Below are 27606 nucleotides of genomic sequence, written 5' to 3'. Positions count from 1 at the left end.
AGTCAAAAATCATGTCAGTAGAGATGGTAAACTACTGCGTGGCTGGAATCTGTCATTCGTCCAAGTACAAAGCAGGACTTGAAACTGACAAGAGTTTGCATCAGTTATATCTCGCAGTCTCGCGTTCACGTGCTTTTGTGTCCATGGCCCATACAGTTCCAGGTAATGATTTCTGAGATCGCGACATTTGACAGATCTCGTGATTTCGCTATCTCGCGATCTCGTGCTTTTGCAGGAGTTGCCCGTACTCTTCTATTTTATGTACCGATCTCAATAAACATACGAACGCGAGAACACTTGATTGCGGGATGGCCTAAATGGGGCCACCGGGTACTACTAAAACTGGAATGCAGAATATTAAAACGAAATCTGAATTCCAGGTATGGTTTGGTTGAAAATGTATAGTTAACGATGAAAAACCAACATTCATAACATACCGAGAGTCCCAGAGAAAAGATACTGTCTTGTTGTTATGTGTTGTCTAGCTGTTTGAGAAGGTTCCTTACTTCTCTTAGCTTGTGAGGGTGTGACATCCTGGGGTCCTGGGCAGGAAGTGACAGTGTTTTGACAGCTTTTCTTTCCTTAATTAAAACTCTTGGGGTTTCCTAATTAACCTTTATTGTCTCATGCTGAATCAGCACGTTTATGTTAAAGAAGAGTGGCCATGGGCAACTGTGAAATGATTATTAATATGTCTTAAAAGAAATATATTAAATCACAACATTTTGTACTATGTTATAAAGGATCAAACCAAGCATTCGCACGTACAAAAATCGTATGTATTTCCACTGTATTCTGAAAAGCATAAATTGAGCCGAAAGCCGTTAGCCCGCGAGTATGCAAATGCATAAATTTACTAGTACACATGACAGACAAAATGCAATTATATCTACCTAAATAAAACTTAATAGAGCATGTGCCAACAAGTTTGCTCAAAGCACAGCACTCTTTTCTGTATAGTCTCAACAGACACACTATATCACAAGCGTTCTGTCCGGCTTGGCACGTTCCTTCAGAAGCATCTTTGACCTCTCAAATGTATCTTCAAGTGTATTTCAAGCCATAGATTGGAATCATATTTACGTAAACATCTGTAGATATGATACCAATCTAGGGATTTAACTACAATTCAAGATCCATGTTCTAGATTTAAGCTTTGAGAGCTCGGCCCTAGCCGAAGTAATATTTTGGGGGTTCTAAATAAATGAAAGTATGTCTGTAAGTATCCTGACAAATTTCAGCTCATGTTTATTTAATTCCGCTAAAATCCGTCTTTAGGGACTGTGAGACAAACTAATGATAGCCGTATGTGATATTACGTTATGAGGATTCTCACTGGTCTGTGAATTTTGCTGTAACTGCCGGTCTTGCTGCGAATAGCTGCGAACCGGATTCTGAAGTACATAGGAAATTCTATCAACGGGAGCGGGCTTATATACACTACCATACACTTCGTTATGCAAATTACAAAGGATTTTCAAGCTATGTCATGAATTCACAATTAATTTTGTCTGGCAGCGTGACACAATTCATAGGAAAGCACACCAAACGCAGAAGAATGTGTCGTAGCACAAAGGAGCGTAATTGATCGTGATAGAACGTGGACACTATTCGTTGTATAGCGAGCGCCAGTAAACAACAACACCAACGCTTCAATACAGACACGGCGAGAGCCGGACGTTTAATGAAAAAAACAAAACAAAACAAGGGAATAGGATAGCATAGGAAACGAAACGAAACGTAGTGGCGGTGATAAAACGTTCATAGAAGCGCAATGAAGATTGATAACGATCTCTTATTAACCTATCTCCGATTTTGTCTGCAGTAAACTAGGTTTCTTCCATAATCAGGTAGTGCTCTGCTGTGACGTTGCACTGATCATTTCTAAACCTAGGACCCGTGAAGGTCCCGGGGTAGAATAGGCCTCCAGCAACCCATGCTTGCCATAAAAGGCGACTCAGCTGGTCGTAAGAGGCGACTAACGGGATCGGGTGGTCACATGTCATCGGTTCCTAATTGCGCAGATCGATGCTCATGTTGTTGATCACTGGATTGTCTGGTCCAGACTCAATTATTTACAGACCACCGCCATATAGCTGTAATATTGCTGAGTGCGGCGTAAAACTAAACTCACTCAATCTAAACCTAGGTTTTGAAGAACACGTTTTGAAATCTCATGTCAGGTTACATTTCGACCATGTCATAATTTAGGCTTGGAAATGGTCATTATTTAACCAAATGAAAGGTGGAATGACCATGCTTTTTATGACAGATACAGCTATCACAAAATATTACATTACTGAAAACTTTCAAAATACAGGGGATCAGGTAGTCAGGCTCGCTGACTTGCTTGACACATGTCATCGGTTCCCAGTTGGACAGATCTCTGCTCATGTTGTTGCTCATTAGATTGTCTGGTCCAGACTCGATTATTTGCAGACCGCTTCCAAATAGCTGGAATATTGGTGAGTGCGGCGTAAAACTATACTCACTCACACACTCCAAAATACAGCTGGTAACTGGTTTGGAATCCGCAACCGTTCGCTCTCTTGCGTGGAGGTTTTATCCACTAGACTACGAAGGATACCAGAGAAGAATGAGCAGCCGCACGTGCAGGGCACGTTTAGCACGTGTTATGAACGTGCAAGACAAGGTTTTGAATGCCAGGCTGATCCATCATGAGGGCTGTTCCATCAATATAGTGTTCACACAAGAAAAATTGCACAAATCTGAATTAATACAAACTAGTATTTGTGTTTTACATTCATGACTGTTCAAATTTGGATAAAATACTCCTCCTCGGGTTTGGTAGCATATGTAACCCTACTACTAGACTGTGATTTCAAAAACACGAGAACGCGAGATGGCGACACTTGACAAATCTCGCGATCTCGCAATATCGCGTTCTCGTAGTTTTGGTTTCATTTACCTATTCAGTTCTATGTAATCATTAGCAAAAACACGAGAACGCGAGATTGCGACAATTGAAAAGTCTCGCGATCTTGCATTCTCGTGCTTTTGTACCAATTGCATAAAATTATACAGTTCTAGATAGCCATTTTCAAAAACACGAGAACGCGAGAACACGAGATTGCGACACTTGACAAATCTCGCGATCTCGCAATGTCGCGTTCTCGTGCTTTTGTACCAATTGCCTATACAGTTCTAGATACCCATTTTCAAAAACACGAGAACACGAGATCTCGCGATCTCGCAATGTCGCGTTCTCGTGCTTTTGTACCAATTGCATATACAGTTCTAGATAGCCATTTTCAAAAACACGAGAACGCGAGGACGTGAGAACGCAAGATTGCGACACTTGACAAATCTCGCGATCTCGCAATCTCGCAATCTCGCGCTTTTCTGCCAGTTACCTATACAGTCATGTTGAATTGAGATCACGGGTAGCTCAGAGAGGTTGATTAATTTCTAAAAAGCATGGAAGACGGAAGGAATATTAAACCACATTTACTTTTTTGTAGGCGAACTTTTTTGGGTACCTGTGTAAATTACTGTCGTACGATACGTTTGTGGAGTATTTCACCAAGCAAAGAACGTATGGTGTAATAGGGATGAATTAAGTGGTTGCACATTGTGTACACAAAAAAATAAATAATAGGCATATATTATCTTATATCAGGATATAGTGGTCTCGTAGACCACGAATGCTTTATGTATTTAAGCTGCAAATAGTTGTCAGCTGCCTCTTTTCTTTTAGTTTCATTTACAATTCTGTGTCACAGTTAGATCAGAGTCAAAGGTTAGTTGCTATGCATTTTAATTGTGACACACATAGTCAATTAAACCCTAATATTAATCAATACACAAAGTAGGTACAAATGTGCTCATGGTAAACAAAACAAAAGTCAATATACAGCGTACCATTTAACTTGTATGAATCAGTTTGAATCATTTATGGTTAAGTTGTTTACTGATTAGTCAATATGCTGGCTAGAGTTCTTGTTTGCTATCTAGTTTCTGTATCTTCAAAGATTGATATATCTCATCTAGCATGTATATATTATATACTTGACACAGATTACATTTGATCAGTGTGTTGTACATATATGCGTTTAATGCATGCGTTGACTGTGGTGTTGTTGGATATGCAGACCCACTCTCGTGTCACTCACATGTTATAGGTTTCTTTGTACAATATCTTTCGCGTTACCCCCAGGTTCTGTACACAGTATCTCTAGTCCATTTCAGTATTATACTATGTATTAATATAAATATTTTTGCTAACTCTCGTTTTGTATATCACTGTAAACCTGTGATAACGTAAGTCATCTGCGCTATATTGCGGCGCTTAATCACTGTACGTGCACCTTTATGCATTAATATGCATTTACGATGATGATGATTATGACGACAAGTTCATTAGATGCGATGCTATGTTATGCATATTGTGTATATTTGTGTTATAACAGAGAGCCTTCTTCCACCCCGATATGGAACAGTTATGTCACTCATAACCCGTAGTCTGCGTTAATAAAGCATTGGATTCACTGTGTCATGGGCGCTACAGGAACACAAATATTAGCGACACAAATGTATTTCTATTTCTTGGAGCCAGGAGACAAAGAACTGTGTAAGTCAGGATGTTTTGCAGTCAGGTGGGAGCGGAAGACAAACTAGTATTGTGGGCCGAAAGTAGTTAATATGGTGTCGAATAAACACTAGACAAGCACATTTTAGCAGCCTGCTACACACTACTAGCATAGACTAAGGCTTTGTCTGTGAATATATAATTTTGATTGTGACAAATAGATTGGTATAAAATGAAAAGGAGTTCAAGGGAGACCAGACCTGAACCTGACCTGATGAAATCTATACTTGTTTCACTTAGGGCTTAAGCATTGCACTGAGGGTTAGGCAGTAGGGAAAATATTGTGTTTAGGGACTGTGAGACAGACTAATGCTAGCTTTACATGAAATTACATCATGTAGAAAAGCCCAGGTCAGTGATTAGTTCTATACAGTGTAGCTGCGAATAGTCGCGAATTGATGCGGCTTTATCCAATAGTTTATCACTCACTGACGTTAACCTTTTCCAGCTTCAGCACACTTTAGTGTTTCTGCTTATATTTGACATCCATGTTCACGATTTCGTTTATTAAATTATATCGAACATGTTCTGGATTTTGAAGTACATAAGAAATTATAACAACAGCAGCGGGCTTACATACACTACAAAGGATTTTCAAGCATTGTCATAAATTTGTTAAATGCTTGGGCAGTAAAAAGCGTGAATGAAGCATGACCACAACGCTACTAACATGCGCATGCGCTTTGACCTCGAGATAATGCGCATGCGCAACACCAACGTCTAAAACGCGAGATCGTGAGATCGCGAGAATGCGAGAAAATGAAACGTCGCATTCTCGTTTTCTCGTGATTTCGTGTTTTTGTGGCCTTATTTGACAAGTCGAGTTTGCGAGTTTGCGAGATCTGACAGCATGTACAAATGTCGAATTCTCATGTTATCGACTTTTGACAGAAACGTGCTCTGTACCAAAAACACGAGAATGCGAGATCGCGAGAACGCGAGATTTTGGCCAAATCTCACGTTCACGCGATCTCGCATTCTCGCACTTTTGGCTTTTTAAAATTGCTTCCAAAGGTCGAGATCGCGAGAATGCCCCTTACAGTATTCCATAGTATTGTGTGTACATGTGTGCATTGTGTGTGTGCATGTGTGCATTGTGTGTGCATGGGTATATTGTGTGTGTGAATTTGTGTATTGTGTGTGTGCATGTGTGTATTGTGTGTGCATGTGTGTGTATTGTGTGTGGTATTTATGTCAACTATTCCAGAGATATGCTGGTTCTTCTGTATTTATCATAAAGCCAACGGATATTTTCGGTATCCCTTGCGGTCATATGCATATACCAATGCAAATTAGAGAGGTCATATGCAAATTTTAGTGACTACTTTCACACTGTAAACAAACACGCCCATCTATTGGCGATCGTGTCCAGATTGACGGCCGTGCACTGTGAGTGCCTTGATGAGAGAAAATTGTTGTCTCGTAATGAGAGATATGGTCTCTCTAATTTACATCTGAGAACTAGTGGTTCGGGGTCAGATCCGTTCTTTTTCATGATGCCGATGAGTAATTTACACATGAGACTGGAGAGTTCATAAGGGGTATTGTTTCGATGGGGAGAACATTATATTTGTTGTTCAAAAGTTTAACTGAAAGTTTCCCAAATTCCATATGTGTTTCTTGTCATTTTTCAAACTAAGCTAATATTTGGTGACAACAATACGTTCTTTAACATAAAAGTTGACTGGGAACTACATAATGTAACGCAGTCAAATGAGTGATCATTAGAAAACTGAGCTTGTGACGTCACGCATTACTACGCACAAGGGTCGCTAAATACAATGTTTATTCCCAATGCAGGATATTAACCATGCCAAAAGACATATATAAGCCGACAAAGAAGCTTTATCGCAGGTTAACATGAATAAGTGTATCCGAGTGCACCAGTCTTGCATCTTTTACCGCCTCTCTATGGAAAATACTGTTAACTCGATTCAGTAAGTAGTTGCGCGGTAACTATCAAATTTAATCAACAAAACGGTTTGAAGCATTAAGATCCAGTCAAAACGTATTCCCTGTTGTAACTGTGGACTGAGGATCCTTGGCGTGACGAGGGAACACTTAAACTGTTTAACATTTAATAGATGGAAAATTAATGAACAAGTATAGAGGATTTAGTAAAAACATTGACATTGTAGTACATTGACACAAGCGTTAAGGTTAAGGTCTTTGCTATATTTTTTCACAGAGAGGCCAACCACACCTACCATCACCGGCCCTGCCTCACCTGTATCAGGTGAGAATGTCACCCTTACATGTTCCTCCACCTCCCGGAGTCTACCCCCGGACCACCCCCTACTGACCATGACCTACATCTGGAGAAGGGACAGGACCCTGCTAGAATCTGGTGATGAGTCTCCTACAGGTGGAGATGACCTGACAATAATTCACGCCAGCAGAGAGAACTGGGGAGACATCTACAGTTGCCAGGCTGTGGAGGAGGGACTGAAGTCTGACTGGAGCCACGAACATGTGCTGAATGTTCTCTGTGAGTAAGAACCTACCTTGCTTTAGGTAACAGAACCTCGTATTAAGTATCCTTGAAACTCTGCTGAGTCACACTTTTGTGACAAGTTTCTTTCGCAGAAGTTCTGTGTAAACAGAACAGAAATCATTATTGTGAAAGTCCTGATAGGAATGAGCGACAAGTTTGCTTCAATGATCAGTTGAAAGTTTCAAAACTGCGGCTGGACCCCGTTCCTCAAAGCGAACTGTCGTACGTCTGTGGTAAAGTATGGGAATTACGATCGCTTTGAGGAACGGGGCGCTGGTATGATCACCCGGATATGTTGTCAAGAGTTGCGCATAGCAACAGAGTGGGTGGGTGAGTTACAACGGTGTCCCAGCTGTAGACGGTACTTATTGTTAGAGGAAAACAACTTGATACGATCGCGAGACAGGGAGGTTTGCCATTCTTATGAATCCCAAGAGCACAGGCCAAACCAAGCAGCTGGTCTTTATTCAGACATTTACGTCACAGACGGAAACTAGACTTACATCTCAGAAAAAGACTTCCTTCCTAGCTGACCATCTCACATGCATTGCAGATGGACCTGACCAGATACACTTTGACGGCATAAGGGGCAAACTGGAGGAAGGGAAACCTGTAACGACGAGATGTTCTGCTGACTGTAACCCTGCCTGCACTGTAACCTGGTGGGACACATCAAGACAGATGGTGATGACAGGACACAGGAAGGCTGTGTTGTCTATACCAGCTGTAGATGTGTCTGTGTCTAGACAGTACATGTGTCACGTCAACAACACACATGGGAGTGCATCACGGAACCTGACACTGGATGTCTTCTGTAAGTCAACACTTCTATAATAGAATCTATAACATACAGCCTGTCTTTTGGATGACATCTGCCCTTCCATTCATCTTAACGTGATGGAACAGCTGCGAGAACACCAACGGCAGTGGTACCCAACGATTCAAAATCATTAGCCGTATCAACTCGTAATATTGATAAGAACGTCAATCAACTGTCAATATCACGACAATGTTTTTGTAAAATCAAAAAGCAGCCAAGCGGCACAGATGCCTCCTAATCTTCCCTTTATATGTGACACCAAATTCGACACTTTTCCGCCTCTTTAGAACTTCGCCTGCACTAGTTCGATCGCTGATGTTTCCAACGTTGCATGGCCTCCTGTTGAACTGGCGTAGACAGTGAGGTTGATGGGGATGTCCTGTGAGAAAGATTATTTGAGATGAACATCGCATGTGTCAACCCATTAAATATGTCTGAATCAGATTGAAGTCTCATGAAGACCCGTGATGTTACTTGCAAATTGTTGAACGCTGACGTTGCATGGTCTCTTGTAGTGCTGACGTAGAGAGTGACGTTGTTGCATCAACTTGACTGACTCTCTGACTGACTCTCTGACTGACTCTCTGACTGACTGACTGACTGACTGACTGGTTGACTCGCTGACTAACTGGCTGATTAACTGACTGGCTGGTTGACTGTAAAAGCGATGAAGTTCTTAGAATGGTTTTGGATCGTGTCGTTGTTGTGTCAAGTTGACTGACTCTCTGACTGACTGACTGACTGTCTGACTCGCTGACTAACTGGCTGATTGACTGACTGGCTGGTTGACTGTAAAATCGATGAAGTTCTTAGAATGGTTTTGGATCCAATGACTGTATCACTTGCAATTTGACCATTACCGTTGAATCCGTCTGTGACAATAGATCGATGGGCGTTGTAGCGAGAACGCAACAGGTTGTAATGCAGTTGGAAAGTGTTATTTCAAATGAACTTCTCACCCACCCACCCACTCAATTTCGCAGATACGGGGCAGCCCTGGTTATATTTCTAATCCTGGTGTACATTATATGTCTGGTATTTTGTAAGCACGTCATGTACCTTAAATAAAGCAACGTGTCTTGCATCTTTTTTTTTCTGATAAGTAAACATGATTATTCTTTACTGAACTGAATATTGTCCAAATTAAATGTTTCAGCACGTGAGGTCACTGAATCTGGTGTCGTTTCCACCGTTCCCGTGACTGCTGTCTGTTCGGTCCTCATCGTGGTCATCGCCGTTGTCGTCATAGTTGTTGTTTGTAGAAAACACAGACGTGGAGGTAATACGGTGTGATGTGATAGCGTCTTGCCTGAGTGTGTGCACGTATACATCGTCACTAAGTTATCCCACTGCACATTTTTATATGTGGTGAATAATGTATGACAGTCAGGGATAAGGGCGAGGTGGTGAGGAAGGGTGAAGGGTGAAGGGGGTGGGGTGAGGAAGGGTGAAGGGTGAAGGGGGTGGGTGGCGAGGAGGGATGGTGGGGGTTGTGGGGGTTGTGGGTGGCTGGGTGGGGTTTGGGGACAGGGGTGGATGGGTGGGGTGAATGAGGTGTCTAGAGCAAAGCATATAACAATACATTTGTATGTAGCGCCTGATGTCTAGATGTCTATTTGCACTCACACTCAGTAGAAAGCTAGCTAATAAGTATTTCCATTCATACTGACATTTTCGACGATATGATCATTTTGTCCTACCTAAAGTGACTGATCCTGTTTAGGTCTGATTTGCAACGTGTCTGTGGTGTATCTTGATTAAATGTTAAAGTGTCCTTGATGGTGACAATTCATCAAGGAAGAAGACTAAGTCTCTTGTTGGGAGATGGAATCTGAGACAGGCCTTTAAGGAAGAGTTTGAGAGAGAGGATAGATTGTAAGAGAAGGCGGTGCAAGTATACTGAACTAATTTAGAAACGCACCACTGAGATAAAATGTTTAATGTCCGTGGTACACGAAGAAAAGAACTTGTCCCCGTTGACACTGAAATTGTCAATGAGGATTGAAACACAAGTAAAAGCTAAAGTAATCTTTCTCAAATTAGTGCAAAAATGAATTAACGATAACGTTGAAGGGTGTCAAACTTATTTCCAACCGTGGTCAAAAGTTTCACACAGTCAATGTCAGTAACGGTTATGGTCATCATTTGCATAATCCTTCTGCAAAATGTGAAGGCGTTCATCTCCGCCATGCTGGGAACAGAAACGACAGTGGCTCTCAGTATGTATGCGTTTGAGCTGTAACTCGACCACGACAGACGTGTATATGTGTCCTGTCATGATTACCAGTCTCTCTACAGATCAGTACGCTTCCATCAACCCTGCTGTTACACTTTCCACGTCACTGTGATCCTTCTATACCCCTGACTGAGATGAAATCAGGACTTGTAAAGAGAATACACTCAGTCCTGTTCCTTCAATGAGTGAAGACAATGTGGCGATCTCCGGCTGGACAAATGGTTGTCAAGGGTGTGCTCGATCACGTGTTGTGCCAAAGACAACAATTTGGTGCGGTTGAAAATTTCGGTATCATTTTGATACACAGTTGACTGATCTGACAATGTGTTGTGGAAACGCCACGTTTTATGTATTTCTACGTGATTTGCAGGTAAAATGGTCATTTTCAACAAATGGTGGATCACGTCACCAGACAGGAATGCACGCATTTCTTAATATGCATCGTGTTTATCTGTCAAAGTCAGATTACTTCAAGCACAGTTTGGGTTCAAAATTCGTTTTACATCTTCCATGATTAATGATAATAATGGTATGCTGGGGTTTCAGAAGTAGTTCAGTATGGAATCAAGCCAAGGTGCTTGAAGAGGATATGAATCAACAGTGTGCACATATTTACAGATTTAATGACCTTCAGTCTCCAAGACACTAATTTTAATCGACATTTGTTAAAAAAACATGTCGGTCTACAAATTTCAAGCTGTTTATTTCTAACTATACGGGAAGTTTGTTTATCTTATATTTTTCATCTAACATTGCGCATATGTAACTATTTACACAGACTTATTTGTTTCTGGTAAAGGATACACATTTAATAGGTGAGTACCTGCTATCAGATACAAGTAAGACAAATGACTAAACAACTTCGTAGTATCTGCTATTTTCCAAGTTACTGTAGAAACACTTAATCACAAACACAGTGATTTGATTGGCTATGCTACACTAATCAGTAGCAGTATATATGGAATACTGAACCCAATCTGAATTAATAGCACAATGAGCTAATGAGCTGCTGGTATCACAGTTTTTGTCATTTCAGGCAAATGTTAGAAGATCCTTAACTACCCATAACTCAGAACGTGCTTACCCTTTTTGTGAACACATTCATGCATTTAACCGTTACAACTATCTTGTCCTTTGCAAGATTCTGTGTCTAAGGAAAGCGGATTGTTTTTTTCTTAAATATCCTTGATTCCGACCACTTTCTACATTTCCTTCCCCAGCGTTGTCACATACACCCGTGACGCAGACACAGACGGAGGCTACGAGGAGATAGCAGGTTGGCGCAGGACGTCATTGTTGTACACCGCGTCAGTTGATTCAGATGACGTTAAACAGGTCATGCGAATTATTAAAGGGGTAGTGTGTTATGTACAATGTCTGAAAATCAGTCTTGGACTTTTGGTAAGCTGTCAACATACAAAACTAAAGTTGTATAAGCATTTTCAAATTCTGACAACTATGAGCAGTGATTGACCTACTGAAACTAATGCCGTGTTATGTAAAGTATCTCTTAAACTCTTAAACTTCTAAGTAGAGAAAAATAATAACATCAGTGTGCAATGTACGGGGGTGGTATATACAGATGTGCACAAAACATCCGTGATGAAACTTAAAGTTAGTAATTAATTAGCTAATTTTGTATGCATAATTGTTTCCACACACTTTAAACTTTCAGAGAGAGGATTTGCTCGTCATCGGTGAGTATGTTCATCAATCTTCAAGTAAGATGAATAAATATTTCATCACCACATTGGTGTAATTACCCGTGGTAAAGTGGTTTTCATCAACCCATGCTTGTCGTAAAAGCTGACGAACCGGATCGATGGTAATGCTGTTGAACACTGGATTATCTGGTCCAGAACCATTTATTTACAGACCGTCGACATATATCTTTGATATTGCTGATTGTGGCGTTAAACAACAAACCAACCAGGCAAGAATATACACGATTTGGGGCGCGATATAAATTGAGAGTGTGTCCCAGCTTAATAATTTCCTCTCATTATGCTCACGTTCAATGTTCACTTTCATCAGCCTGGTGTCGTATCACAGGGAAGACGAAAACGATGGGAGCTACCAGGAAATAGAAGGTTGGTGTCTGAAGGTTAACAACTAACGTGATTTGTAACGAATTTGAAACTCGAACTGCCGTATAGGGTACTAATATGTCGAGTGAACGTAGCTCGAACTATCTCCCGTCTGAAGGACCCTTGAAGATCTGGGGTAGATAGCCTTCAGATACCCATGCTTGCAATACCCATATGTCATCGGTTCCCATTTGAGCAGATCGGTGGTTATGCTGTTGATCACTGGATTGTCTGGTCGAGACTCGATTATTTACAGACAGTGCATGGGCTATGAAACACGAACTACCGTGTATGGTATAATGAAACGTAGCTCTAACTGTCTTATGTCTGAAACCTGGAACGGGAGTCGTGTCTCAAACCAAGGAAAGAGACCCAAACCCCCGATTATTTAGTTTGAAATAGCCATAATAGAATAGCTACAACATTGTAAATAGAGTCAAAGTCGTTGATATTCTAGATGTCCCAATACTTAAGACATTTTTCAGTGTTCAAGCAGAAATTGGTGATGGATCGTGTTGGGGAAAAGGATCCACTAGTCTGGACAGCTGTAACGGTCATCCCGAATGATTCGCCCTTATTCATGGCTTGCTTACTTTATTGCTTTACCGTTTCTGTAGAGAAAAATACTATTTTCTCGGTTTAAAAACATTATTTATGCCATAAAGTTGATTAATGCTTTAATAGGAACAAGAAAATACTCCATGGTGAATACGTCGCTGTATTGACACTTGAATTGTCATACTTAACACAGATATGTGTCATCTTATATGTGTCTTATATCAGAGGGTGAAGCAAACGTAGACGACATTGTCCCTGTCGTAGCTGTCTATTCCGTTATGCTGACTGCTGTGGCAGTGGTGGTGGCAGCAGTCGCTGTTCTTGTCTGCAAGGATGTAAAAGGTACAAAGAATGCATGAATAGTTTTGCATGCAATGTAAGTGTCAACCCCCTTCAATTCCCAACACACCACAGCCGACACAATATTACCCCAACGTGCACGATCTGGTCAGAACCTGTCTTATACAACCATGCATGTTACAACAGGTTACAATCTGGGTGTTCTCGGCATATTTCAGACAAGCGTAGTATTGGTGGGATATTGCTGAAAGCAGTGTCGAACAGTATGGGAGCATATCCGCGGTTCACCTTCATGTGCTGCAAAATTTTGTTCTCATTTTAGTTTGTAAATGTTGTTTTGTTTTTTTGATTCAGTACGGAAGTGGTCGGTAGGCCAATGGATAAGGTGTTCACGCCAAAGACTTAGGTTCGATTCCCCACATGGTTATCATGAAGCACAACTGTGTAGTTCTGGTTTTGGTGATGTTGATGGACTATTCTAAAAGCGACTTATTCTTTACTGTTACTCTGTGTGGACGAACCGATCTGTTCAGAAATGTTCAAGTTTGTCTTTTGTTTTACTTGCAGAGAACCAGGACAACAGGTACATGCTTTTACGTTTTCATCTGGACTCGTATGTCAGACATCGTAATTACCAGAGAACAAGTCTTCAAATAAACGGTTGTTGTCTTTGGTGTGAAACACCATTTACTCAACTTACTTCAGAAATCTTACTATAAGCCTTCACAGATTAACTGTGGAAATGACTAAAAAAGTAACAATTGTATCTATGTAACTTATGCACAGTTTGTTAAAAAAGGGTAGGAAATGTATGATCATGGTTGAAGTGGGAGGTGATTTCCACTGCACACTACTTGAAAGAAAAATGCAGGCATTTATGGACAAGTCAAAATTAAGGGCAATATAAGTGTAATGTTGTAATTATAGATGTGGTGACTACCTCACTGTGATGGCAGAGAGGTTATCCCATGACTTCAGTGATGTACCTCGTGCTTCCAACAACGATGTCTTACCTCTACATGATTACGAGCTACCCCTGAGGGAACAGTTCCACATCTACACGTCTCTCTATCCTCCATCTTCCTCAGCACATGGCAACAGTACCAGGTGAAGCCTAAACTGACGGAACAGTTCCACATCTACACGTCTCACCACTCTTCATCTTCCTCAACAGAGGACCACAGTACCAGGTGAAGCCTAAACTGACGGAACAGTTCCACATCTATATGTCTCTCCACTCTTCAACTTCTTCCACAGAACCTATACAGATTAACACCTCAGCTAGCTCATCATTTCAGCTGGAAAAACAAGAGTACTCCACTTACTACACACCCAATAAGAGAAAATGTTTTCCACGATTGCCTCTTTTACAGAGGTACTCTTAAAGAGGACTGTACCGATATCCACAGAATTGTGAGATTTGTTCCTGCTTGTCCTTTACATACCCGGAGAATGTTGATGTCTGTTCAACGCCATGATGTATGCAGTTACCGAACAGTATGTCCTTTCAGAAAGCGGACGCTTGTGAGGAAAAGCTTTGAGCTTTACTCACAGTATATCATAGCATGTCAACAACACTGATTTAGCAAAAACAGTTTTGATCAATCAATAAAGCTGTACCTTTCATTTTCATTTCATAACATTTATGTTTTATTTCATCAACATCGATAATGTGAAAACACAGTTTTTCAATCAGTATAGCAGCTTTAACCTGTTTTATCAAAAAGACTAAACTCTTACGCTTTCTGAACACACTGACCAATATAATATCAAACACTACACACCTAATAGTATTTTGAAGATACTGTTGAAGAGGCGGAGTGTTGGTTTTCCATGAAATTAGGTGGTCTATTTAAGGGGTCTACACAAGGTCAAGAAATGTTGGGAGAAACGTGTAACTCTGGATGGTGACAATGTAAAGATGTCTTAAAGACCAACAATCAAAACTGAAGTTTCTACTATGAAAACGTCTTGGTGACAAGTAAAACCTTTTTGATATCCCCTCGTAAATAAACGGCCAGTAAGTGACTGATGTGCTACGTAGTCAGGCATTGACAGAATAGTTTACAATTCATCATAACAGCATGTTCACAAAGCAATCAGCTATCAAAGAACGGTGCTCGTTACCAGTGTGAACTTTGACATGTTTATGGTCAGTTAGCTTTAAGATCTTCTGTTTTCAATAGCACATATCAAATATGCTTATTCCACAATAACATATGAGGAGAAGCATTTAATACCCAAATACATATACAATGGCACGCACTCGAGACATTTCCCTCAAGTTATACCAATTGCCACTTCTCAAAGGAATACCACCACTTTTGTTTTGTTTTTGTTTTAAACATATTTTATTCATGAGAAAAGGATTGGGTACATGTTGTACAACTTAGAACACCTTCTCCGTAGTATTTACATAATATTATTTACATTCATTATACAAGATGGACAGACAAGAACAGAAAGATGAGAAAGATTGGGGCAATTGCAATAATTAAGAAAAATTTTTTGATTGACAAATATGTGTTTGAACAAGTTTAAATATGTTTTAATTTGCATGATCAGTCAGATCTGCATTGCCACGTAGCAGTAACTCAGAGTTTATAGTAACAATGGTAACACTGCGTAAATTAGCCATCATGATAGATCTCTGTTGAGTATATAGTTGACAGCCAAATAGGTAATGATGAGAATTTTCACATATATATCCACAAGAAATTTTGGGGTTATCTATTATGCCAGCACGGAATAGATCGAAATTCAGTTGACTACACATGTAACGTAGTTTTGTAAGGGTGATATTAGTGATTCTCGGTCCAAAATCAAAGTATTTGGGAGCTGTGTTTTGTGTTACAACAATATTTGATTTAAAAGAATTCAGTGACACGCTTTTCTAACTTCAACTGGAAATTCATTCCACATTCTAATTGTGGAAGGAAAATACGAATTGTAAGAAAACTTCAAACGGGAGAAGGGAAGCGAGACATCGTCAGAGTTACGAAGATTATAGTTACTTTTAGACGCTACCTTCCCAGGAACAAGATCATTAAGCTGTATGCTGTATTTTGTAAAAAAGACAACGTTTTCGCTTTCTCCTACGCTCTGCTAAAGATTCCCAACCAGTTTCATAATACATATGTTCATGATGTGTATATTTGGGTAAACCTGTTACAATTCTTGCTGCTTCTAATTTGCTTGGTATTGAGAACACCCATCCCATACCTCACACGCATATTCAAAATGGGGTCTTATGAACATTACATAAATTCTATTCAATACACAGCGCGGTAATAAAAATTTAAGTTTACGTAGAGAAGATATCATTTTTGAAGCTGTTTTTACAATATTATCAATGTGGTGAGACCATTTACAATCTTTTCTAAACGTTAATCCCAAATGTTTATGATTTTCAACGGTTTAGACCCGAACCCCGTTGAAGTAGAGATTGAATGCCTCAATATTCCTATGTAAGGTGAAAATAGTTGCCTCAGTTTTATCAGGATTATATGTTATAAGCCACCGCTTTGCCCAAGCCCGCAGTCTTTCCAAGTTTGAATTCAGTTCTCTTTCAATGAATAGATGATCATGAGAAGATAAGCCTGGCGACGAATCATCAGCAAATAATCGTGTCAAGCAGTCTAAGTCATCAGCTTGTGGGACACCAGCTTGTAAATACCTCGGCTTGGATAGGGCTCCATTTACAAAGACGCTTTGTGAACGATTACTTATGTAATCAGCTAGCCAATTTAACAATGAACCATGAATTCCGTACTTTTCTAATTTCAACAATAAACCTTTAGGCCACACACGATCAAAAGCTTTAGAGACATCACAAAACACCATACAATAGTGTTTTTTATCATCTAAGGCCTCACATATTTGGTCATAAATTTCAAGTAATTGATGGACAGTTGAATGACTAGACTGAAATCCTGATTGGTACTTATATAATAATAATTGATTTACATGAAAATAGTTGTACAGATGTTTGAACATCACTGTCTCAAACACCTTGCCCACACAACTGATCAAGGACATAGGTCGATAGTTAGAGACCATTGAGCGGTCGCCCTTTTTAATAAGGGATTTACATGTGATTCTTTCCTCATACTTGATTTATATACGAGTCTTTAATGATTGATTGAATAACATGCATAGTGGAATACTTATTGAATGTGCTACACTTTTAAGAAACTTATGACTGATTCTGTCCGGGCCAGAAGCTTTTTCAAGATGTAAACATTGGATTATATCAGACACTTCATTTACATAAATAGTTACACAATCCAGAGAATGGCAAATCAGTGTTTACTTCGTTAATACTAGATATAGACTGAAAATACTGATTAAGTTTCTCTGCTTTCTGCGTATCAGTGAATAAAGTTGGATTTTCATCTGCATCATTTTGTTTCAAAGGCGGAATACAAATGACGGATCCTGAATCTTTAATCCAGAACCGAAGTAATTTCCAGTAGGAATCGTTATTGCTGCAGTACAAATCAAGTAAAAAATCGTTTGTAAAACTGACATAAAATGACATAACATTTCATATTGTAACCACCACTTTTTAAAACAACCACTTCAGTCTTATCCCAGTAAAAATGCGTATCCCTTTCGGCAAACCATAATAAAACAGTTCTGTCATCTCTGGATGAAACTAAATAATAGGTTTACACGTGGATTGAACTCATGTGCTAATTAGATAGACAATAGATATTGGTTAGGGATATGTAACGGCATTTGTGGCCACAGAACAACTAAAACTGTACTTTCGTCGTCGGACCTCTAGACTTCCCCTTTAGTCATCTTCTGTCCTCCTGTGGAATCCCTGTAATTTCTCATTACAGTCAGTGAACTTTTTTCTCCCTCGGGTCAACCTTACGATTAATGTCTTAACATGTGGCAGTTTCAGCACTTGGGACTTTGTTGAGACAATCAAGGCCGGTTTGAGAAAATACAATAAAGGCAGCCGAGAAAAGCAGAGTTTACTGAAGTGTTGCTTGCCTAATTTCTTTGAGGTGATGAAAGTCTCACGGCTCATTCTCACGGCTCATTACCAATAACAGAATTGTACCGTCCACACTGTAATGGTCGGCCTGAAACTCAAACTGAAAACCTCATTTTTCACATTTGTCAGAAAAACCAGCACATACGACATACGACAGTTTTCACTGCTACAAAATGTTGATAATAGCCAACTAACTATTCCAGTCGAATATTCCATATGACAGCATTATTCCCTCACAATATCTTCAAACTTGTAAACTGTATTTGTAAACTGTATTATAGACAAACATGTCCGCATAATGAATAAAACAATCTGTCTGACTAACGGAATCGGGTGACTCGCTGACCTGGTTGAAAAATACCATGGTATTCCGATTGAGCAGGTTGATGCTCATGCTGTTGATCACTAGATTCTCTGGTACAGACTCGATTATATATAGACCTCTGCGATATAGCTGCAACATTACCAACCAAAGGTAGGTTTCTGAGTAGTCTGTTATCAACGTCACTTGTCTGTCCATATGAATGTAAACAACTAGTTACTGACTATTAAAGGCTAAGACCTCGTAGGCATGTGTTTAAATTCAACGGGAAGTTACCCATTTTTTGTAGGGAAATATTATCCATCGAAACTAAATATTTCATCTCTTGAAAACAATTGTTAAGGTGCGTGATGTATCAGTATGAATTTACCACGCTAGCAGCCATGTCTTTGGCTTACATTCTCTTTTGGGGCTTACATGTGTGTGGTATGTACCTGTCAGCTGTAAAGAAACCCATTAAATGAGCTTTACATGACATTATATAAGTGACCAGTTTTGTCTAAGAAAATTTTTTTTGAGAAACTAGATATTTTGACGCCTAAATTTCTCGTTCACAATTCGTTTGCGTACCTGCATATGTGGTATGTACCTATCAACTTGTAATATATTGATCGGGCTTCAATAATGAGCTTGAATATTTATGTCAACTGTTAGCCTTGTTTTCAGGAGTAATATTTGTTTTGAGTACAGCTGTAGCCTCCATGACAACTGGATACCCATACACAGTTACACGTGTTGGTGAAGATGTTACCATGACCATGAACCCTGAGAATGTCAGCTCAGTATACTCCGTGTTTATGAATGGCTCGGTATCTAAGAAACTGTTAGTAGTCATCCCTAGCTCACACCGACTAGAGGGACTCAACAACAGTCACACCGGCTACGGGACCAGGATCAGATACACCGGGGAGGACTCCCCATCACAGGCCGGACAGCTGAGGTTCACCATCTACAATGACGCTGGTACTTACTACTATCAGGGAAGCAATGGACAGGAAATTACTGGATGTAGACAGGTCCTCGTTATAGCACGTGAGTGGAGTTAACAGAATGGTAGATAAGTAAATGAATGAGCCTAAACTAAAACGTAATTAACCATATATAAAGACGTGTGTGTGTACGTGCGTGTGCATGCGTGTGCTTTTGTGGAGTTAAGGATGGAAGTATACATGTGAAGATCAGGGCGGGAATTGGACTTCATTACCCACTACTTGTCGTACGAGACGACTAACGGGATCGGGTAGCTCTCTGATTTGGTTGACACATGTATATGTGCGTATATGTATGCTCATGATGCTGATCACCGGACTGTCTGGTCCAGACTCGATTATTTACAGATCGCCGCCATATATATGGAATGTTGTTAAGTGTTAACAGCCATGCAACCAACTACTCACTCGCAGAATTTTAAACTTGTCTGTGTAATATTTTGATATTTCGATGGACATTTCTTATATCTTTTTTAATGGCAATTTATCAACCGTAACAATTGTGATATTAGTTGAAAATATTTCCCAAAATAATTAAGGGTTAGAGCATGTTAATTTGTTTTTGATTCGAAAGTATATTTGAAGAGTGTTCGTAACTGCCTTTCTTCATTGTGATCTCTTTGAGCTCAGAGTGCTGCACATTTCTCATGCTTTATATTTTGAATTCCTAATCCCACCACAGCGGTTCTGTTCTCATTTGTTAAAGCAAATGTATGTTTTTGTGTGATCACCTGCTTTCGGAAAAAGAGTTACCAGTGTGAAAGTGTAACCTAAAGTTTGTAAAGAATGCACTACTTTCACCCTCGTGCCACATGTATTTTGTCCATTTGTCCGGTTTATCCTCATGTGTATTGTTGTTAGAGGTGAATGTGTGTCAAAGACCGATGTGGGGAGCTTGACTGTGCATGACACGAGCAAGTGACATGAGTTAAAGTGTATGATGTATTGAAAAAAGGAGGAAGAACCTAACAAAGGCTACAGCACTGCGACTATTATATTGATTGATTGATGTGTGGTTTAACGTCGCAGGCGGCAATCTTTCAGCCATATAGCGACGTGAACATTGAGAATCCAGACAATATTCTGCCAACAAAGGGCAGTAAAAAGTTACTCAGTACCATAATATTAAAAGGCAATACAATAATCTGCCAATGAAAGGCCGCAAAATGTAAGTCAGTATCATAATATTAAAAAGCAAAACACTAATCTACCAACAAAGGGCAGTAAAACGTTAGTCAATATCACAACTGTTGTAAAAAACTAACAACTACAGATAAGAAATAGCGTTTTGATTACCTGGAAGACCAATGAAATGATAGGAGTAAAAGCATGCTGTATGTCAAAAGACAAATTATAACTTATTTAACAGATTTATTTCTTTCAGGTAACCTAAAATTAGGTGATAACTCACATTGTTAAAAAGATCTTTTAAACTATTAGACGAATAAAAAGTATTTCTTGCAGGAGCAAAATCCACACAGTCAAGTAGTATATGCTTGACTGTTATTTGCTCCTGGCAAGGAATACAGGAAGGGGCGTCTTCACCCTTCAAAAGGAACTCGTGCGTGTACCGAGAATGGCCTATACGGCAACGTCTAAGGATAACCTCATCAAATCGAGTAACGCAATTTAGATGAGTATATCCAATGGCTGGCTTAATTTGAAATAATTTATTATTGATCTGTGTATCTCACAGCGCCTGAAAGAGTTGGCGTACATATGAACGGATACAGGGCCTAAAATCTCTATACGAGATACTAAAAGGAGAGATTTCCTTGTCCAAGGCTGCCTTGGCCTCTGCATCAGCCTTGGAATTGCCTCTAATGCCCATGTGGCTGGGCAGCCAGCAAAAGACGATGATGTACGAGTTCATGCATAACGACTGGTATGATTCCAGAATATTAATAATGAGTGGATGAGAAGGAGAGCGATTCTTAAGTGCTTGAAGGCAGGACAATGAATCTGAGAAAACAACAAATTTACGCAGATTGCTGTGTTTCATATACTGTAGAGCTGTTAACAAAGCATTTGCCTCAGCTGTAAATATAGAAGCATTGTCTGGAAGCCGAAAAGACAATGCTTCAGATCCAAAGACGGCAGCAGAAGCAACCTTACCACCATCCTTGGATCCATCTGTAAAAATAGGGTAGTAGGAAGTATACTTATCTTGTAGGATAGTAAATTCCTGCCGATAGACCAATTCATTTGTTTCTGATTTTTAAACTTGGAAAGTGATACATCAACCTCTGGTTCAACGATACACCATGGTGATGTAGATATAAGACGGGATTCGGCAATAAGATTTAGATCAATGTCAGCAGCAGATATGTGCTCTCTAATTCTGATGCCGAGGGGTGGAACAGCATTAGGTTTTTTATCATAACGGTGAGAATACTTTGGGTTAAAAACACAGTTAAAAGCAGGATTAGAAGGGTTTGATTTTAATTTGGTTATATACTGCAAAGATAGTATAATGCGTCTTAGAGACAGTGGAAGCTCAGCAGCTTCCACATACAGAGATTCTACCGGAGATGTGCGAAACGCCCCCATGCAGAGTCTGAGACCCTGGTGGTGGACAGGGTCCAGTAGCTTTAAAGTGGCCTTAGTGGCCCCACCATAAACGATAGAACCATAGTCCAGCTTGGGACGGACTAAGGAACGGTAGAGATTGAGGAGTGTGGCTTGGTCGCCACCCCATTTAGTGTTAGAAACAACTTTAATGATATCTAATGCCTTCAAGCACTTAAGTTTCAGTTGCTTAATGTGAGGTTTGAAAGTGAGACGTCTGTCAAAAATAAGACCAAGAAACTTGACTTCATCCACAACTTTAATAGGATGTTTATTCAAATAAAGATTTGGTGCTTTGTGGCAACTTGTTTTACGGCAGAAATGTATACAATTGGTCTTTGTCATAGAAAACTTAAAGCCATTTTCCAAGCACCATCTGTGGATTTTATTGAGGCACAGTTGTAACTGCCTCTCGATGGTCTGCATATGTTTGCCACGACATGATACATTAAAATCATCAACAAAAAGAGAACTATCAGTATTATTATTTAAAACTTTTGACAGACTGTTTATCTTAATGCTAAAAAGAGTAACAGACAGGATACTGCCCTGTGGGACACCTTGCTCTTGCTGAAAATAATCAGAAGAAGTGGTGCCCACACGGACCTTAAACTGTCTGTTACTCAGAAATTTAGAAATGAATTCTCGTAATCGGCCACGGAGGCCTAATGAATGTAAATCTTTTAAAATACCATGTTTCCATGCTGTGTCGTATGCTTTCTCAAGATCAAAGAAGATCGACACAACATGGTCACCGGCAATGAAAGCATCCTTAACATATGATTCCAATCGAACGAGATGCTATGGTTCTTTCTGAATCCACACTGAATATCAGAAATAAGATGGTTGGATTCTAAATAATACACCAAGCGGTCATTGATCATTCGTTCCATTGTTTTACAAACACAGCTAGTCAGCGAGATCGGTCTATAGTTAGACGGATCAGTGGCATCTCGGCCTGGTTTAGCTACAGGAACTATGGTAGCATTACGCCAAGAGGTTGGAAAATTGCCAGAAGTCCAAATTTTGTCAAAAATGTGAAGTAAAGATTCTAGAGATGACTGGGGCAAGTGTTTCAACAGCTGATAATGTATGTTATCAGGCCCCGGTGCTGTATCATGAGCTTTATTTAAAGCAGCAAGCAGTTCGGATATAGAAAATTTGTCATTATACTCTTCACCATTGTCTGAAGAGAAATCAATTTTGGACTTTTCCTGAGTTTTCTGATATCGCTGGAACTCTGGCACATAGTTATCAGAAGACGAATGTTTTGCCAGAGTTTCAGCCAATTTGTTAGAGATATCAGACTTATCAGTTAAAGTGTCATTTCCAACAACTAAATGTTGAACAGAGGATTTAGAACCTTTACCTCTAATTTTGGCAATCATGTTCCAAACTTTTGAAATTGGGGTCCGAGAATTAATCTTGGAAACATACTTATGCCAAGACCCATGCTTTGATGATTTATAGCAGCGACGGGCCTTGGCAGCATTAATTTTGAGTTGACCTAGATTGTGGCCGGTAGGATGTCGGCTGAAGTACTTTTCAGCCTTCTTCCTTACTTTTCGAGCTTGTTTGCATTCACTCGTAAACCAAGGTTTACGAGTACGTGGAACACCAGAGGTCTTAGGAATGGTCTTGTTTGCTATATTTAAAAGTGTATCAGAGAACGCTTGAATAGGATCTCTTGCATCAACAAATGATTTACTTGAAATTTCATCCTCACAAAGCAGCTGGAAACGAGGCCAGTCTGCCTTGTTGAAATTCCACTGTGGCAAAGTAGAATCACTACATGTGTCTGAGACTGATAATAGAGTGGGAAAGTGGTCAGAACCACAAAGATCATCATGAACTGACCAAGATAAATCACTGTATAAACTAGGGCTACATAGCGTTAAATCTAGAGCTGAATATGTCCCTGAGCAGGGATGTAAATATGTGTGTGACCCGTCATTCATAATGCACAGGTCGTTATTTAAAATGAAATTTTCAAGCAGCTTACCACGACCATTACAATCATTAATTCCCCACAAAGGGTTATGACCATTGAGGTCGCCCATGATAACGCATGGTTGAGGTAACTGATCATATATCTCCTGCAGCTCAGACTGTGTACAATGAGCTGAAGGAGGGATATAAATAGAACACAATGTAAAAACAATTTGTAATGTTATTCTGAGAGCAACTGCTTGCATTGAGGTTTTTAATGGAACAGGGCTATGAATGATGCCCTGCCTAACCAATATAGAAGAGCCACCTGTAGCTTTATCTGCATTAGCAGGTGAAAATGAGTGATATCCACTATATCGTCTAAAATCAAAATGATCAGTCTCTTTCATATACGTCTCTTGGAGGCAAAATGCCACAGGATTGAAGTCCTGTGACAAGAGTTGCAAGTCGGGAAGGTTGTTCCTAAGACCTCTACAGTTCCACTGTATAAGGTGTGGGGCCATAATTAAGGATGCTTACTTGGAGGAAGAATTGGAGATCTCCCTCTTCTTCTTCTACTGGAAGAATAAGAACGGTTGCCACCTCTAGACCGAGGCGTATGTTCATCACGAGAAGGTGATGGGCTGGGGGTTCTAGAGGAAGGACCAAGTTCCATATTTTCAAAGACTTCATAGGAATTCCTAGTTTCAACTGTTTTTGGTTGTAAATCAATCTGTTTGTTGGATTTGGTTTTAGCGTGCTTCTGCGCTTTTTGGCTATTTGGGGATGATTGCAATTCGTAGAATTGTTGGACGGGGTCTAATTCTCCCTTGGAGACTCGGCCAGAATTTTTAGGGTTTTGTTGTTTAGAGGTTGAAGAATCTAAAGATTTGGTAGAATTAGAAGGTTGAGAAGAGCTATCTGTCTGAGAGTGAGCTGACTTAAGGGAGATTTGTTTAGGTTGTTCTGCCTCAAGCCATGTAAAGTCAGTTTGACAAGAGGCTGAGCAAGTGGTCTTTCTAATTGATTGAGAAGCAGCTGCAGAGTAAGATTGGTTGATATTAGGCAGATTTCCTTCAACGATAGTTCTGGCTTCATAGTAGGTGATGTTTCTTTGTGTTTTCATTTTTACTATGTCATTTTCTTTTTGGAAGACTGGACACTGCTTTGAGAATGCTGGGTGATGACCCGAGCAATTGACACAACGTGCCTCCTCATTACATTCTGAGCCTTCATGCTCTGATGAGCCACAGCGAAAACAAGCCTTTGAATTCCTGCACGAGTTCGCACCATGGCCGAACTTTTGGCATTTGTAACACCGTAGTGGAGGTGGGATATAGGTGTCCACTTTGATATTACAATAGCCTGCTCGAATTTCCTTTGGAAGTTGAGCACATGCAAAAGTAATCAAATAGGTATTAGTGACAATGGTTCCAGTTGGTTTCTTCAGAGAGAAACGTTTAATATGGGATACTCCTTGTGGGGAGAGGGCATGAACGATTTCCTCTTCACTCATATCTGCCTTTTCTACTGCAAAAGGGTTGAGTTTTACTGCAGCAGATTCCTGACCTTCAATGACAATAAATTTGGACCAGTGACTTGACTTTAATGGATTTGTTTCAACTTCTTCGTCAGATGAGCTAGAATACAAATGTCTTTTCTTGGCGGTTGTTTTGGAAGACATGGTGAGATTTAGTAAGTTCGTCATCCCTGCTCCCCACCCGCCACCGAGCACCAACAAGGGCGGTGCCACTGTCTGCGGATCTCCAGCAGACTGGCACCAGGGATACAGGGATGATATACACTGCTAAGTAAGGTCTGCCCAGTCATCCACTGAAGAAAGGGAGAGTCCTCCCCGCTATCAGAGAACAAGCCTTTCTCAGCTTCAAACTGAACGAATTCAAACCAACAGTTTGGCTCATGAGCCACCGCCTTCTAGGAAGATGGTGGCAAAGAAACGTCTGAGCTTTAGTACATTTAATACACATCAATAATCACTATATGTTGGCCACAATAAAGTATGACTTCCTAGGGCATGGCGTGACCAGCCGATTGACCAAGACGAGCCCACTTGGCCGCCCCTCTAGGGGAAGTCCGGGTCAAAGTGGTGTGTTGAGGTCAGGTCATATAATTGCCAATGGCCTGACCCCTCAACCACCAGACAACCATCCTCCCCCGACAGTAGGCTGCAGCCCACGGCCAACAGGCCGCCTCATTTCAGTCGCCTTCTACGACCAGCATAAGGATACTGGGGACCAATTCTAAACCCGGGGACCCCACGGGTTGGTAAGGAAAGCGATAGGATAGAATAGCCAAAAGCATAAGTGACAGCAAAGCAGGACAAAAGACTGGATCAGAGGAACAGTTCAAGGTAAAGCATGGGAAAGGAGACAGGAAAGCTGGAAAAGAGGAAGAGCAGGAATGGTGTCATTTCGCTACCGAAGGCATTGCCTCCCCCACACCACGAAGAGGTATGACACCCTGTGGGGGCGCGACTATTATAAGCAAAGCATATAAACTGGTCACATAATGTACCATTTATGGCATGAATGCCAAAAATGCAACATACTTCAGCAAGTTTTCATAGAAGGAGAATCGAACCTACCTATACTCAAACAGCCCTTGACTTTTCATTTCAAAGCTCTCTCAGTGTCTTTTCACTAACGTTTTGGGAACACTTCAGATAGAACGTAACTGTACCTGTAGAAGCTGTATTAACTGTTTCAGATACAGAGTTTTCAATGTCATCTAGTTCTTTCCATATTGCAACACATTGATTCACTTTGGCTCATGCTTAATCCATAAATCACCGATTTTATTGTCTGTAACGGCTATGTTGCAATGCAGCTCAAATAGCTGTTTCCTTCATTCTTATTAGTCAAAAATACCTTTCAAACATGGTGATTCACTGTTTTAGAATTTTCCATTCTAACGCTTCTAAATCTCTTAATCCTTTGTGTATGCCAATCAATTCGGTAGGCCGGGTTTTGATTAATGTGGAGGCTCTTCATGGTAGAATCTTATTGTGTACTTTTCACATATTTATTTATGTGATGATCCTCTGATGATGCATGTCAAGACTCATAACGAAAACAAGGAATTCCACAGCTATGCTCTGTGTGCCAAGGTTTGAAGTTGGAAGGTTTTGTTGATGGTGATGTACTGCTCGACAGTACAGTGATGTGATGTACATCAAGTGAAGTCCTTCACCAAGTCTACCAAGAGTCGGTCACTGTGGAGAAGCTTTCTGAGAAACCACTCCATCGTGTATGGATTTACAACGTCTTTGTTATTTACAACATGACGTTTCTGGACTACTTCCTTCCACTTCATCAAGTGAAGGACGGAATTTGATCACAAGTATCGCAGGCATTTTGCAACGAGGTTTAAAAGGAATATTTGTATATTCTTTGAGGTGTGTAGATTGAATCTCTCTCTAAATAATTACCCTGCTATCAATAGGAACGAACCATTAAGACAAAAGTCATCAATATCCCCTGCAACTGTAGGCCAGTGTTTTGCTGTGCATATGGCAGAGTGGGAGGCTTGTAAGGTTTAAAGAACACTACCACCAAAGTCAGTCGAGGTCGAAGTTGTTGCCATCTAAACGCCAAAAATATTTTATTCAGAAATCCAAACCTAAAAGAAGGTGTCACTATACCACCAGGCCTATCCATATGCCAAGG

General features: G+C 40.2%; 1 protein-coding gene across 1 annotated transcript in view; it reads left to right on the top strand.

Moving 5' to 3' along the window:
* LOC137261559 (sialoadhesin-like) overlaps positions 1-19480 on the top strand; it is a 39169-nt gene extending 19689 nt beyond the window's left edge. Inside the window, exons 12-18 of the mRNA XM_067799362.1 lie at positions 6798-7097; positions 7657-7852; positions 12194-12249; positions 13030-13146; positions 13672-13687; positions 14032-14204; positions 19101-19480. Coding sequence (XP_067655463.1) covers positions 6798-7097; positions 7657-7852; positions 12194-12249; positions 13030-13146; positions 13672-13687; positions 14032-14204; positions 19101-19480 — 1238 coding nt within the window. The remainder of the gene's footprint in view (positions 1-6797; positions 7098-7656; positions 7853-12193; positions 12250-13029; positions 13147-13671; positions 13688-14031; positions 14205-19100) is intronic.
* Positions 19481-27606: the final 8126 nt, after the last annotated feature.

Source organism: Haliotis asinina, chromosome 1 (genome assembly GCF_037392515.1).
Source record: "Haliotis asinina isolate JCU_RB_2024 chromosome 1, JCU_Hal_asi_v2, whole genome shotgun sequence".
NCBI classification, from domain to species: domain Eukaryota; kingdom Metazoa; phylum Mollusca; class Gastropoda; order Lepetellida; family Haliotidae; genus Haliotis; species Haliotis asinina.
This window is presented reverse-complemented; position numbering and strand designations above follow the sequence as displayed.